Below are 14,574 nucleotides of genomic sequence, written 5' to 3' on the forward strand. Positions count from 1 at the left end.
ACATACAATCGGACTAATTATGAAATAAGAACTCTATAGAGAATCAAAGTGTAGGGCACTAAACATACCCAGCAGGACACCGTGCCTAATATTAGCCACGCAAATATCATCCCCCACAATAGCCTCAGGAATGGTGGACTTGCACTAAGGCATCAGCTAAGGCAGTGTATGAAAGCAACTAAGAAGACTCAATCCAGAAGTTGGTAATAGCAGCTAACATTTGAAAACTCATCATATACCAGGCACTGTCCTAAGTGTTTTCCATGTATTACCTCATTAATCTTTACAACCCTATGAAGTAGGTACTATAATTGTGTCCATTTTACAGATGAGCAAACTGAGGTACAGAGAAGTTAAGTGGTAATGCTGAGATTCAGACCCCAGATTTAACTCCAGTCATAATGCCATTAGACAATACTGGTTACTATTGTCTAAAGCTACGTATAAATGAGAAAAGAAGTAGGCTGGAGAGGTTGGGGAAGTCTTTGAAAAGGTAGGACGCAGACTTTTTTTTTTTAATTGAGGTATAACTTTATTTTAAATAAAGCATACAAATCAAGAATTCTAAAGCTAAATGAATTGTGTGTATGTATATAGGTATACAACCAGCACTTGCAGAATTTCAAAAGATAAAATCCACTTCTACAGGAAGAAGAAAGTTCTCAGCAACACTGAGCATGTAAGTAGAAATATACAAGTCCTATGTAGCCAAAGCAAAAGGTGTACAGACTCATATTCTGAGGTTCAGTACAGAGACCATGAAAGACCAGGTTCTTCTCTGGGAAACTGAACAAAGGGAATGATTTTATCTGTGAGCTTAAAAAAAAATCTACTTCTAATTCTGCATAACTCAGATCTGTCTCCTGAGAACAGAAATGACCCTCCTCTGTGCCAAAAGGATAGGAATATTTAAATACTAAACCTTAAACTGAGTATGTGGAATTCTATAGAAAATTTAGCTAAGAATCTAAGAAAAGCAGGAATACTGCAGGATATTCAACAGCTTGAGCAAAAGACAGATTAAAAAATGAGCTTCTTCTATTTTTAGAAAGTTAAAGATACAGCTCACTACAAATAAAGAAGACCCAAATCTTGCTCTGCCATTTAGTAGACAATTTAAACTTGAAAAATTCACTTAACCATTCTGATCACTTTCTATAGGACCAGAACCACGACAATTTAAAAAAAGAACCTTAACTTTCATTTCTAAGACACACTTAAAAGCTACTTAAAACAAATTAACAGCCTACTCTGTTAAAAAGCAAAACATATTTTTTTCTTAAAGATTTTATTTTTAAGTAATCTCTACACCCAACATGGGGCTCAAACTCAATCCCGAGATCAAGAGCCCCAGGGTCCACCGACCGAGCCAGCCAGGCGTCCCACAAAACAAAACTCTTAAATTACTGCTGTATAGAATTCAATCTGACTACAACAAAAAATGATTTGGATATTCCTTTGGAAAATACTGTTTGCTAAACTAATCAACAACAAAAACATGGTTTCAATAAAACTGCTTGGCAGAAAATGCAGCTCCTTTAGAAATATTTACCTAATACATTTATGAAGGTAGACAAGGATGACAGTCAGAAGCTCAGCACATACCACTGCCGTGTTAATTACACTTCACGGCATCTGGCGTCTTCCCACATTTCAGCATTCACTACGGCCACACTAGTGCATTAGTGAACCAGCAGCTTGTCAAATGCTGATGTTGCTGTGGTCAGTCTGGTCTTTTAGAATCCATCGTTCTCCCCACCAGCATTCACCACAGTGGGGAGGCAAATGAACACTGTTTTACTGTTTTAAAAATAGGTACAAGATCACCAGATGGTCACTAAAGCCTCCAGGAGATACCTACGGAGGCTCCAAAGCATGTGGGCCTAACTAAGAAACAAGTGCCCTGAAGTGTCCATTAGGAAAAACTCTCCAGAAAATGACAGAGCCTACTTCCAAGCAGCTGTGCACCAAGCTCTTCTGTTCCATCCAGTAGAGGAACAGTACCTTTGCAGCCCAACTCTGAAACCCTTAGTCCTTTTAAACCTCGTTTTTCATGGTCTTGTAATCTTCTGATTTGCTTTACCTTTACTCTGAAAGCACAGCCCTTGCTCATTTTGACCAACCAAATCCCAGTTGTTCTTCCAGGAGCTAACTTCCTACCTCTGGTCCTAATTCATCCATAAATGTTTCCTAACCCCTCCCTATGGTCCGCAGGGAGCTTGCCCCTCTGTTCCTTTGGCACCTAACTAGTAAGAAGACATCTCTTATTAAACTGTTCAGCTTTAATTTTACTTTTTAAAGTAGTAAATTTTACATTTACTAATTTATGTTTGACTTCTGTACTCATCTCCCATCTGCCAATAAAACTGCAGCTCGTGGTAGAGACTACAGCCTACTTCCCTGTATCTCCTGCCTACAGTGAAAGATCAAAGCCATGGACACAGAAGGCACTCAGTAAATGTTTAGTTAACTAGTCAAATTAAATACTGTATGTAAAAGGCATTTGAAGGTAATGCATCATACATCTATAAAGCTTCATTACTCTAACAGTCCCTCTCTGACCTTACCCCAAGATCTGTCTCCTGCATCAGTGACAAGGTAACTCCAGCCACCACTCCCTGGTACTGCAGAGCCTACGGATAGTTTATCCCCATCCAGAGGGACGTACAAGCAAGTAGGGAGAGAGAAAGACCAAGTGGTACTCTCAGTGCTTTGGAATACTGAAAATGGTAGAACCAGAAGGAGTTTTAGGGATCACCCAGGCCAGAGATTCTGAAGCTGGGATCTGTAGGTGGCTTCAGTATTTTGAAGCTTCGAATCAGGGTTTGGGTGAGGCTTAGGGATGGGCTTAGGGTTGTATAATGCTCACATTACTTTGTAATGAAGAAAAGCTTATATGTTTAATAGTTTGTTTTATAGGGTTGTAAAACTTGTAAAATGTCAAAATGTCCACTGTAGGAAATAGTTATGTAAGAGTGGTTCTAACACAGAAGACTGTTGGGGATTAGATGAGAAAATGTGTATATGGGATTCATCTCTCTTTCCCCACAAACTCTTCCAACAGTCCGTGATTGAAGGTAGTACATCTCTAATCTTGGACCCGTTGTCCCATCGCAGGTTGTCAAAGCAACAGGAGAGGTCATAGTTGACTTACCACCACTCTCTGTCCCTAGAGCAATAACTTTGTGATAAGCCTGACCGTTCCAGAACCAGAGTTACGTAGAGAAGTCTGTAGAGTGGTCTTTAGCGATTTAGGCTCAGGCCTTTTGAGGCTTCTTGATGTCCAGTAGGACCACATGGTTCTAATCATTTGGAGAAACACCTGTAGACTCTGCAGTCCCACGTAGCAGTGGCTGGAGTTATTCCGTCACTGAGGCAGGAAACAAACCCTCTTCTCTCAGACCTGCCCTCAAACGGACCCCTTCTCCTGTTCCTGATCCCATGCAGGCCAACTCCTTAGGACAACACCCCACCCCAACCCCTGCAGTCTGTCTCACCTGTGACTGGATGACTAGATCAGCGGCCGATTAAAGAGGAAGGGTAGGACAGACACCCCTGGCTTTTCTAAGGTCCTACTATTCAAAGTGTGGTCTGCAGACAGTGCAATAGCATCACCTGGGAGCAGACTCTCGGGCCCCACCCCGGACCTACTGAACCAGAATCTGCCGTTCAACAAGGTCTTCAGGTGAGTCACAGAGACGTTTTGTGTCTGTGACGCACTGATCTAGGGGCTAAGCTAGCACCTTCTAACAGGGTAGCCAAAGCCACATGTGCCTATTTAAATTTAAATTAAAATAAAATCTAACATTCTGTTCCCTAGTTGCACTAGCCACACTGGAAGTGCTCAACGGTACCACATGACTAGTGGTTTGCCCCGCTGGACAGCACAGATACAGAACATTTTCATCCGCATGGAAAGTTCCATTGAATAGCACTGAACACAATGCTGTTTTCCAAACAAACTTGAGTAGTAAACTCTACACCCTGGGGGGGGGGGGCTGATACTAGACTTTAATCCAAATGATACTCATTTTTAATCCAGCTCCTGAGTCAATTTCTCTTACAGGAAGGGGCAATTAATCAGGTCCCACCAAACTCCACTATCTAGAAAGCAAACACACCGAGTCAAAACTGACCCTTCACCAATATGAATAGCTATTTCCTAAGAGTATAAATCTAAAAAAGCTCCCACAGGCAATCTCCTTCATCACTAAAAGAAGCATCAATTGCAAAGTAAACTGTTAAGAGAAATACTGGATGTCTGACTTTCCCATTTGTTTTTACTGGCTCAAAAAGAGCTTTGAAAAGATTGAGCAAAAACTAATATACTGATTCTTTTGGTTCTCAAACTTTGGTGTGCATCCAAATCACTTCAGAGGTTTGCTACACACAGATTGCTGGGTTTGACCACCAGTTTCAGATTCAGTAAGTCCCAGGTGGGTCTGAGAATGTATACTTCTAACTAGTTCCCAGATGCTGATGATGCCAATCCAGGGGCCACACTTTGAGAACCACTGGCCCAGAGTAACACAAACACTAAGAAAACAGAACCTGAAACATGCTTACACACATAACATGATGCCAGGCAGGGATGCAGGAGCTCCTGCAAAGAAAGCAGGCTGAAATCATTAGAGCCAGGACTCAGTGCTCTTAGCCTCTCCTCCCTATGAGACATACCAGAGCATCAGAAGCAGACCAGGCTGCGGAAGAGACACCATATAAGAAACGATCTTTGATTCTTAATCTACCGTGTAGTAACTGAGGCGTCGATTAGCTTTCCCTCACATCTCAAAGCAGCAGTTTGCATTGCTTACCAACTACCTTCAAAAACCTCTGAAAACCAGTGCATACACCTTTCCTCTCCCCTAAACTTTATTAAACCTGAAGTTTCAAAAGTCTCCAATGACCTTCTAATTGCCCAAACGACCAGGGTCTTAATCTCTACTTTTACTGGCTTTTCCATTAACACTTTACATTAACAGTATGTATGCCTCAGAAATTCTCCTCTGCTTTGGCCTCCCATCTTTTATGTAACTAAACTTTCAGTCTCTTAAATGGGAGCTCCTCGGGCCATTTTTTTCCTTCTTGGGAGGAAAGAATATTATGATCATAGTTCTTAAGCAAGAAATGGGCTCCTTCCTGGAAAACAGGCTGAGATCTGCATTAAATCTGACCAAGAAGATTCTGCAACTGTCCTTGGTTTAGGGATCATGCTTGCTGCTGTCTTGATATATAGCCTCCTTCTACTGTTTATGAGGAACTCTATTGTCTTTGTATCCTAAATAAGGAAAAAGACCTAACTGGATTTCAACATTAGCCCACAACTTCTGCACCAGGGAAGGTAATGCAAAGCTCGAGTGCCCCTTCCACAAGCTCAGGGCTGAAGGCAGCACAGATCTTATCTAGAAATTACTCGGCACTAGAATTGACAGAGAATAAAAAGCACATGAAATCTTTTGACCAATCTCTGTTCTCTTATGTTCTGAAGTGTCCATCACATTGCAATTAAAAGGATGAAAAATGATCTAACCCAATCTGAGAGATAAATAACCTCAAGTCTGGCAGACCTCCTACAGTCCATCTCCTCCTCCCTTCACACCCTTCCCACAGGTGTTCTCCAAAGAGTCTACCAAAAGGTTCCACCCGGACTAACTCTTGCAGTTCAACTGCTTGTCTTCACAGGAATTATTCCAAAAGCTCTGGCCTTTGTCCTGACTTTTAGCCAGTCCATCTTCACTAGAAATTTCCAGCAGTTACCCCAACAACACCTCAACTACTATGTGAACAAGATAACTTTGATGTGCCTTGCAACCTTAAAATTCTATAATTATATCCAACCTTTAATACACCCCTTTGCCCTAAACTGGCTCGCCTTCCTGCCAGTAGCATCTGTCAGTGGCAGTCATGTCCCTTCATCTAGAACCACAGGGTCAACTCTTCAGTCTCCCCTCACTCACCACATCCCACAGATGAGTAAGACACAAGGATGAGTGTCTCATATACCATAGTCTTCATAAGTTTTGTGCTATGTACAAAGCGGGCACTCAAAAAAGAGGTAACTAGGGGCGCCTGGGTGGCTCAGTCGGCTGCGCAACTGACTCTTGGTTTCTGCGCAGGTCGTGATCTCGTAGTCTTGGTCATGGGATCAAACAGCATGGGGCTCTGCGCTCAGTGCGAGCCTGCTTCAGATTCTTTCTCCCTCCCTCCGTGCCCCCTCCCAACTCTCGCATGCTCTCTCTCTAAAATAAATAAATAAAATCTTTAAAAATGAAGTTAAAAAAAAAAAGAAGTAAAAAGGTACTTTAACCCTAAGTCCTAAATCTAGGCCCTCCTCTCCATCTTAACAGTGACTAATTTGATTTAGTCCCATATTACACTTCCCAAAAGTATCCCAACAGCCTATAGTCTGGTCTTCTTTTCACCGATCTTTCCCTATTTCAATCCATCCTCCGAGTAGTTACCAGTTCCCCTCCTAAAAGTAATGCCATTATCCCGATTAAAAACCTTTGACATCTATTATTCAAAAGATAAAGTTCAAACTTACTTGACATCCACAACCCTTTATGATGATGAGGTCCAAATTAACTCTCCAACCATACTGCACCTCTCTCTGCCGTGTACCTTAACGTGCTTTCATGACTGGGAACATGGTCTGTTCCCTTTGCCTGGGATGCTACCAACCCTCCCTCTTCCCTATTTCCCAATCTGAGTAACTTCTACTCTTACCCTCATCTCTTCTGTGTTCCCACTGAACACTTTTCATACGTATCATAATTATGTACAATGTCTGAACATTCTATTAAAGGATTCTCCTTAAACCAGAACTCTGCTCACTCAACAGAACCTGGCAGACTATGCACAGGAGGCCCATAATAAATGTCCATTGAACGAAAAAGCATATATATCCAAAAAAAAAAAAAAATCTTTTGGAAGGCTACACAATTATTTCAGCAATGCAGTCACTGCTTAAAACATTTTTAGAACTCTCTTTTGCCATTTGGAATTGCCTTCTGAGACTGTTTATCCTCTGGAGAAGAAAATCAGTCCCCTCACTTTATACTCTTAAAACATTTTCACCCAAAATAGTGGAGTCAACTTTGAGTATTGCCATTCTTCACACGCTCTCCTTCATCATATGGATTTGTTCCAAACAATTTCTGACCCTTTCCAACAAGAAAATATTCCTTCAAAGGCTGAAAACTTGCCATCACTGACATTGTGCTGCAGGCTCTTAAGACAATTCCAAATGTAAATGCAAGAAGTTCTGCCAATGGCCGCACCGCTGGAATAAGTATATTATCTCAAAAGACTCCCATTTGATGGTGAAAAGACCCAAGTGTGTATGTTTAGGCAAAGGTTTTATTTTTCAAACAATAGTTCATTTTACCTTGCTGAATATGTGTTAAGTGAAACCCTAAGAAAAAAATGTGCGTCCGTTTCTCTAAATTGTCAAAAGGGGGCTAGGTCTTCCCAATGCTCCCATGATGCCAGATCATTGAAAACTAAGCTTAATGACTGTTCAATTTCCGAGGATGTGAGATTCTTTTATAACTTCATTAGAATATTCTTAAGGCAGCAACACCTTAGAAGCAGCACCGCCCTTTCCCAAGAAAAGGGTTCCATCATTTAAAGAAGGATGCCATAAATACGACTGTTTGCTTAACTCAACATGTATTGAGCACCTGGGTGTTCTGCCCCACTCCAGGTGACCGAGGGAAAAGACAGAAAAAGGGACACAGCCCTAGCACTCAAGCTTTCAAAATCATCTCCAGACAACATCTTGCCAACGCACTAAATACATTCGTAACCACCCATCCTCAGTGAAACAGTTTACAGGAATGGCTCGCTCTACCCTCCCGAATTGACTGGGGACACATAAATCTCTTTATCCTCATCTCATCCCTGTGAGGAGGAAGAAAGCTTGATCTTTCCCATCACTGGGCTAGGAAAATTGAGGAAGCAGCAGTAGAGGTGCTTACCCTTCCCCTCCCCTCCCGACCAGCACCAGAGGCAGAAGCCAGGATTCGGACACCCCAGTCCCAAGCCCGCTAGTTTAGTGAGAAGGAAGAATCAAACTCCTGATCCTTCCCGCAGAAACGCACAGGGACCCAAAGACGGCCCGGCCCCAACCCCTGGGAGCTGCAGGTGGAGGCACGGTAATGGTGGACAGAGAAGACAGAGAGGAGGGGCACGCTCGCGTGCCCCTTCGCCGTTCCCCTCCGTCCCGACGAGTAGCTGCCAAGGCAACCCGAGGCCGCAGGGCCGGGGACCCCCTACTCCCCGCCCACGATGGGTACCTTCGAGTACTCCTGAGCCAGCTTCTGGTACTTCCCCTGCAACTCTGCCGAGGCCATGGCCTCCCCCGCCCCGTCCGGGCCTGGCTGCCCAGGCCGCTCAGCCCCGCCCCCCGCCCCCAACCCCAGACACGCTTCCCAGTTGGGCTCCGCCAGCGCCCGCCCGCTGGGCCACCACCGCCGCGCCTCCTCCTCCACTTCCGGGTTCGCCGGGTGGGAGGAAGGCGGAGTGGGACCAGGGGCGGGGCGACTACCGGGGGCGGGGCAGCGCCTGGACGTCACCGCCCCACCCTCCCGCGCCTGAGCACGTGCGTGCGCAGCCTCGCTGGAGCGCCAGGGCTCTGCCTCTGGGACCAGGGGCGCCATCTTGACGCATGGCCCAAGATGGCGACCTAGAATGGATAAGAAGAGGATCGATCAAGAAAGGAAGGGAATGACGAGAGCCCACAGAATGGGGGTGGGGGGGACCGAGGAGAGGGGCGGTGGTTGCGAAGAGCAGAGGACCGGAAGAAGAAACATTCTAAGCGCATCAAGAATTCTGGCGGATCTTCTCTCCCCCTACCCCTGCTGGTTCCCATGGCAACCGTCTGGCGTTTGATGGTTATAGCTTTCAGAACGTACACGGGGAGAAAGACCTTTATATTCCTCTATCTCGTTATCCGGATATGGTAGCACCAGACATGCCCTGCATTGTAAAGTCTGACCCCCCAGATTTGTAACGCTTGCTGCTGCCATCATCCCCTACTCCAGACCATACAAACCATTGTCTTATATTTTGACATTGAAATTGCTTTGTGTCCGTTCTCTACCCACCCTATCCACACACCCTTACCCCCATACGCGTACCACAGCAGAGCCGTTTTCAGTGGATTGAGTAAAAAGCCGTTAGGAAATTTCAGGAAATGTCTCCTGCCAGGCGTGCAGATAGGGTGGATGATAACAAATAACTGGAGAATTGAAGCAAAAAATAGTCTGCCTGAGATATTTTATACTGCTTTTCTTGAAATAAAAGCTTGCCTCCATTCAACAAATATTTGTTGGAGTTCTATTGTATATTCGATATTGTTCTAGGTATTGCCTGTATTGCAACATTAAAATGTTCATTGATAGAGGAATGAATAAATAAAATTTAAAGTATGTTTGCCATAAATTACAACACAGCAGTTAAAACAAATGACCTAGATCTGTATATCTGTATGTATCAACATGACAGGATGTTAGCAAATTGCAGTACACAATAGGATGAAAAGATACATTTAAAAATAGGAAACATTTGCTTTGTTCGTGAACAGGTGAACATGTAGGAAAAATAGAAAAACAAGAACTGGACAGATACACATCAAATTCTGGATAGTGGTCACCTCTGGTGGGAAAAAGAAAGGGAAATGAAATGGCAGAACAAAGGACCATAAACTTTAATTTTTTAAAAGTAAATGTGACAGGGCGCCTGGGTGGCTCAGCTGGTTCAGCGACTGCCTTCAGCTCAGGTCATTGATCCTGGAGTCCCGGGATCAAGTCCCGCATCGGGCTCCCTGCTCAGCTGGGAGTCTGTTCTCCCTCTGACCCTCCCCCCTCTCATGCTCTCTCTCTCTCTCTCTCAAATAAATAAATAAAATCTTTAAAAAAAATAAATATGACAGGATGTAAACATTACCTACCTAGGAGGTACAGTAGGATCATAGTTATATTGGCATTTTAGGATACTTGAAATTTTCCATGATTAAAAATACTGTGACATCCTAGTTTCTTGTTTGGCTATGAGTAAGCCTGGGATTTTATACTGAAATGCTGAGCCCGTACGCGTTTTTTCAGCAATTGTAATGTATAAGAGGATTATAAACTTTAAAAAATGTTGTTTATATTTTTTTTTAATTTGCTAATAGTGACGCCCTACTGTCCAGCAAACTTTCAGAACAATCCTTTTAAACTATCATTATTAGGGTGCCTGGGTGGCTCAGTTGGTTAAGTGACTGCCCTCGGCTCAGGTCATGATCCTGGAGTTCCAGGATCGAGTCCTACATCGGGCTCCCTGCTCAGCAGGGAGTCTGCTTCTCCCTCTGACCCTCCCCCCTCTCATGCTCTCTCTCTCATTCTCTCTCTCAAATAAATAAATAAAATCTTTAAAAAAATTATTATTATTATTAGTTTTCATGACACCACCAAGCGGCAGAATTAAATATTGTAAGTGCATTTTTCTGGTTTGTAAAGTAATGGAATTTTCAATCATTTAAAAATAAAATGTCGGGTGCCTGGATGGCTCAGTTGGTTAAGCGACTGCCTTCAGCTCAGGTCATGATCCTGGAGTCCCAGGATCGAGTCCTGCATCGGGCTCCCTGCTCAGCAGGGAGTCGGCTTCTCCCTCTGACCCTCCCCCTTCTCATGTGCTCTCTCTCTCTTATTCTCTCTCTCAAATAAATAAAATAAAATCTTTAAAAAAAAATAAAACATCATCTCAGAAACAACATTCCACAGAAAGAATGTCCAACTTTGGCTAGAGAGCCTATGTGAGTTCATTTTGCTGAACTGAGAAATTTGCTTTCCACTGCTTGGTCTAGTTATTCTGTCAGATGCACGGTTTTCAAATCCCAGTTCATAAGTCTGAATACATTAAAGATTCTCTCCCTCAACACCATTAAGTGAGTGAAAAGGCAACACCATTAAGTGAGTGGGAGAAGATGCTTACAACATTTATATCCAACAGAGTTCTCTTAGTCCCTTATTCAAATATATAAAGAGCTCTTACAAATCAATAGAGAAAGGCAATCAAAAAGAAAAATAGGCGAGAGACTTCAACAGGAATTTCACAAAAGAAGATATATAAATATCCATTAAATATGCAAAAGAGTGTTCAGTTTCATTAGCAATCAGGAGGAAGTAAAATTAAAACCACAGTGAGATACCATTCATACCCACAAGTGTTAGTGAGGATATGGAACAGGAGAAGCTCTTATAAAATGCTGGTAGGAATATAAACTGGAAAAATCATTTAGGAAAGATTTTGGTATTATTTACTCATCCATACATATTCATGATCTAGCAATTCTACTCTTAGGTATACACTAAAAAAAAGACAGTGTGCATGTATTCACCAAGAATATTCATACCACTATTATTCATAAGAGTCAAAAAAAACCTATCAACAGAATAGATAAACGATTGTACATTCATATTATGGAGCACTAAACAGCAATTAAAAACAACTGAACTATAGCTAACTGCTGGATGAAAATCAAAATATAATCCAGAACGAAAGCCAGCTCCCCCCTAAAAATTATATTGTATAACTTCATTTACATGATTTTCAAAAAATGGCAGAATTCAATTATAAGGTTCAGGGATGTATGCTCGGGTAATGTAACTAGAAAGAAAAATAAGGAAGTGATAGCCACAAAAGTGAGAAACCTGATTGGAAGGGGGCATGAGATGGGCTGTGGGGGTGATGGCAGTGTTCTTTCTGTGTTAACTGGGTGATAACTAACTTCTCATCAGGTACATTTTTGTTTTGTGTACTTTTTTCTATGAGTGTTCCATTTCGCAATAGCAAATTTTTCTTTTTTAAATCTCAATTATCTCATATGCTTGCCAGCAATAGTTCCCAACCTGTAAAAATAACATACTTATGGGGAGTAGTATAAATGAAGGTTGCTTGGAATTATTGTAAATATGCAAGTGTTATGATGATCATTAAATCATTTAAAAAATGTAATTGTTTTAGGACTTTTTTTTTTCAGTTGCAGGTATGAGAAATGGAACTCAAACTAGCTTAGACCCAAAGGGGGAATTTACTAGAAAGCTTTGTGAATAGCTCACAGAAGAACAAGAAAAAGAGGAGCACAGGATCTCAAGTACAACGCAGCCCAGGGATCTGTTTTTGCAACTCTCGCATTCCCAGCACGTGCTCCTTCCCCGTATCTTCCTTTACTTCTGCGAGGTAGCCAAACCAAGCGGCGCACTGGTCCTGAGCCTCCCATCTCACAACTCTGCCTCCCAAGAGAAACTAGGCTGCTTAGTTCCAGTTTGAAAAATCCTAGGGAAGGTCTCTGACAGCTTGGGTGAGATGCTCATCCTTGGGTCCATCAGCTCTGACCTGAATTTTCAGTCACACAGGACGGACAGGTCAGCTGAGAAACCCCCGAGGCCCTGACCAAACCTAGGGAATAGATCACTCTTTCCCCAACTGAAGACTTCTACGGCAGATGCCACCAGGGTAAGCAAGGGATACACAACTACAGAGACCGGTAAGGGCCAGAAGGCAGCACTGGGGACCCCTTGATGCAGACCCAAGTTTCCCCAAGGGCATAGCGTGCTCTCCGCACACCTGGAAGCCATCTTGGGGGGTGAGAAAGAGGGACCAAAACTTAGAATAAATGAGTATTTCCTGAAAGGACGGACTATTGTAAACCAAAATAAATAAATAAATAAATAAATAAATAAATAAATAAATAAATAAATAAAACAAAACAAGAGTTTTGACTGGAGACTGGGAAATTACTAACTGATGAAATAGGCCTTCCCCTTCCAATGGAGAGGAGATTGTGAGAAGACCAGATCTGCCATAGAGAAAGGAAAGGCTCCATTTTCTCTGCACATCTAAACATACCATGAGTCAGTTATGGCAACATAGCATAAGCAAGAAAAAGTTTTGGTTTGTGCTATTCAAACTCCATCCTGAACAATAAAAGATCTGGCTTAAAACAAGACTTGGGACTTCCTTATACATCATGAAAGGATAATGATGGAGAACAGAGATGTTGGCCCTTAGTTCAATGTCGATGAATAAACAATTATATATTAAATAAGGGGTCTTTAAAGAAACACACCTAAAATGAAGTTATTGATTCATTGATGAAAATGCTGTGACCAGAGGCTTGCAGGAACCTAACCCTGTATTTTCTAATCCCGTTAATTGCTAATTCAGTGTTTATGGCAATTTGAGAACATAACTATTGCCAAGTAAGGGAAATCAAATGTAATGTATATAGATTGAGAACAATGTGGAACTTCTCTTGGTCATACAGTGACCAATTATGCCATGGGGTTACTTAGAAGATATTGTCAATCTCTGGGTGCACATGATTTCTTGGTGCAATGGAGTCATGTTTTCCATCTTAGCATATATCTGAAAATCAAGAACTTCTTTCAATCTTCAAAGCTCCATCTTTTGAAATCATACATTTTACTTCATAATAACCTGCTGTATGTAGCAGCCCCTACAGTGACATTGGAAGACCACCTAGCCCCACCCGCATCTCCCCACACAGGCATTAAGATAACTAAGTAACAATTTTCTCTGGTCTAGTTTCACAATCCCCATGGCTGGTCACCACACCTGGCCACTGAGATAATGGACAACAAAGAGCATTTGCATGGGTGGATATAAGGAAAGGACTAAAGAAGGCAACCTTTGGGTCTTTTGTTATGGCATATTGTCCTTGTGTTATTTATATTTTTAACCCAGTGGGAAAATGCGTATCACTCTACGGTAAAATTAAAGAAGGGGTGGGGAGAAGGGGGAGAAAGAAAAGAACTTTCCTCCACTTGATTTTCTTTTGAGCAGTTAGCTCCAAAGTTCAGGTTTTGTAATGAGCGCTCAGTGAGGCAAAATCTGACAAATGTGATGATTTGCAACTTTGAGGAGCTCTACTAAATAGGAATTCTGGACTTTGAAGGTCTGCAACCCCCTTCTTTGGCTGTGCTCTAATGCTTTGCCTCCCTTGGTCGCAGCAAGACAGAAGAATGACAGAATAAGCACAGAGCCCTGACTTAGCTTGTCCAAAGTCAAATAGTGAACACTGGCAGAATCGTAACTAGAACCCAGGTCCTTTGTCTCTACTGCAGGCTGTATTTTCTCTAAGTTAGGTTAAGTGCCCACATGGAAGAAACCTTTTGCTATTTAGCTTAAAGAATCAGAAGGTGAACAATGAGATACTACCTCACACCAGTCAGAATGGCTAAAATTAACAAGTCAGGAAAGGACAGATGGTGGGGATGCGGAGAAAGGGGAACTTTCTTACAGTGTTGGTGGGAATGCAAGCTGGTGCAGCCACTCTGGAAAACAGTATGGAGGTTCCTCAAAAAGGTGAAAATAGAGCTGCCCTACAACCCAGCAATTGCACTATTGGGTATTTACCCCAAGGATACAAACATAGTGATCCGAAGGGCACCTGCACCCCAATGTTTATAGCAATGTCCACAATAGCCAGACTATGGCAAGAGCCAAGATGTCCATTGACAAATGAATGGATGAAGAACATGTGGTATATATATGTACAATGGAATA

The 14,574-nt window shown here is 42.4% G+C and overlaps 1 protein-coding gene across 3 annotated transcripts in view; it reads right to left on the minus strand.

Moving 5' to 3' along the window:
* PPP1R21 (protein phosphatase 1 regulatory subunit 21) overlaps positions 1-8,382 on the minus strand; it is a 59,866-nt gene extending 51,484 nt beyond the window's left edge. For all 3 annotated transcript variants that reach the window (XM_028104023.1, XM_028104022.1, XM_028104020.2), the window contains exon 1: positions 8,298-8,382. In XM_028104023.1, the coding sequence (XP_027959824.1) occupies positions 8,298-8,354 (57 nt within the window). In that variant the 5' untranslated portion in view covers positions 8,355-8,382. The remainder of the gene's footprint in view (positions 1-8,297) is intronic.
* Positions 8,383-14,574: the final 6,192 nt, after the last annotated feature.

The sequence above is a fragment of the Eumetopias jubatus genome, unplaced genomic scaffold (assembly GCF_037043125.1).
Source record: "Eumetopias jubatus isolate StellerSeaLion01/CBP00866 unplaced genomic scaffold, mEumJub1_p1.0 scaffold_9, whole genome shotgun sequence".
Classification (NCBI taxonomy): Eukaryota; Metazoa; Chordata; class Mammalia; order Carnivora; family Otariidae; genus Eumetopias; species Eumetopias jubatus.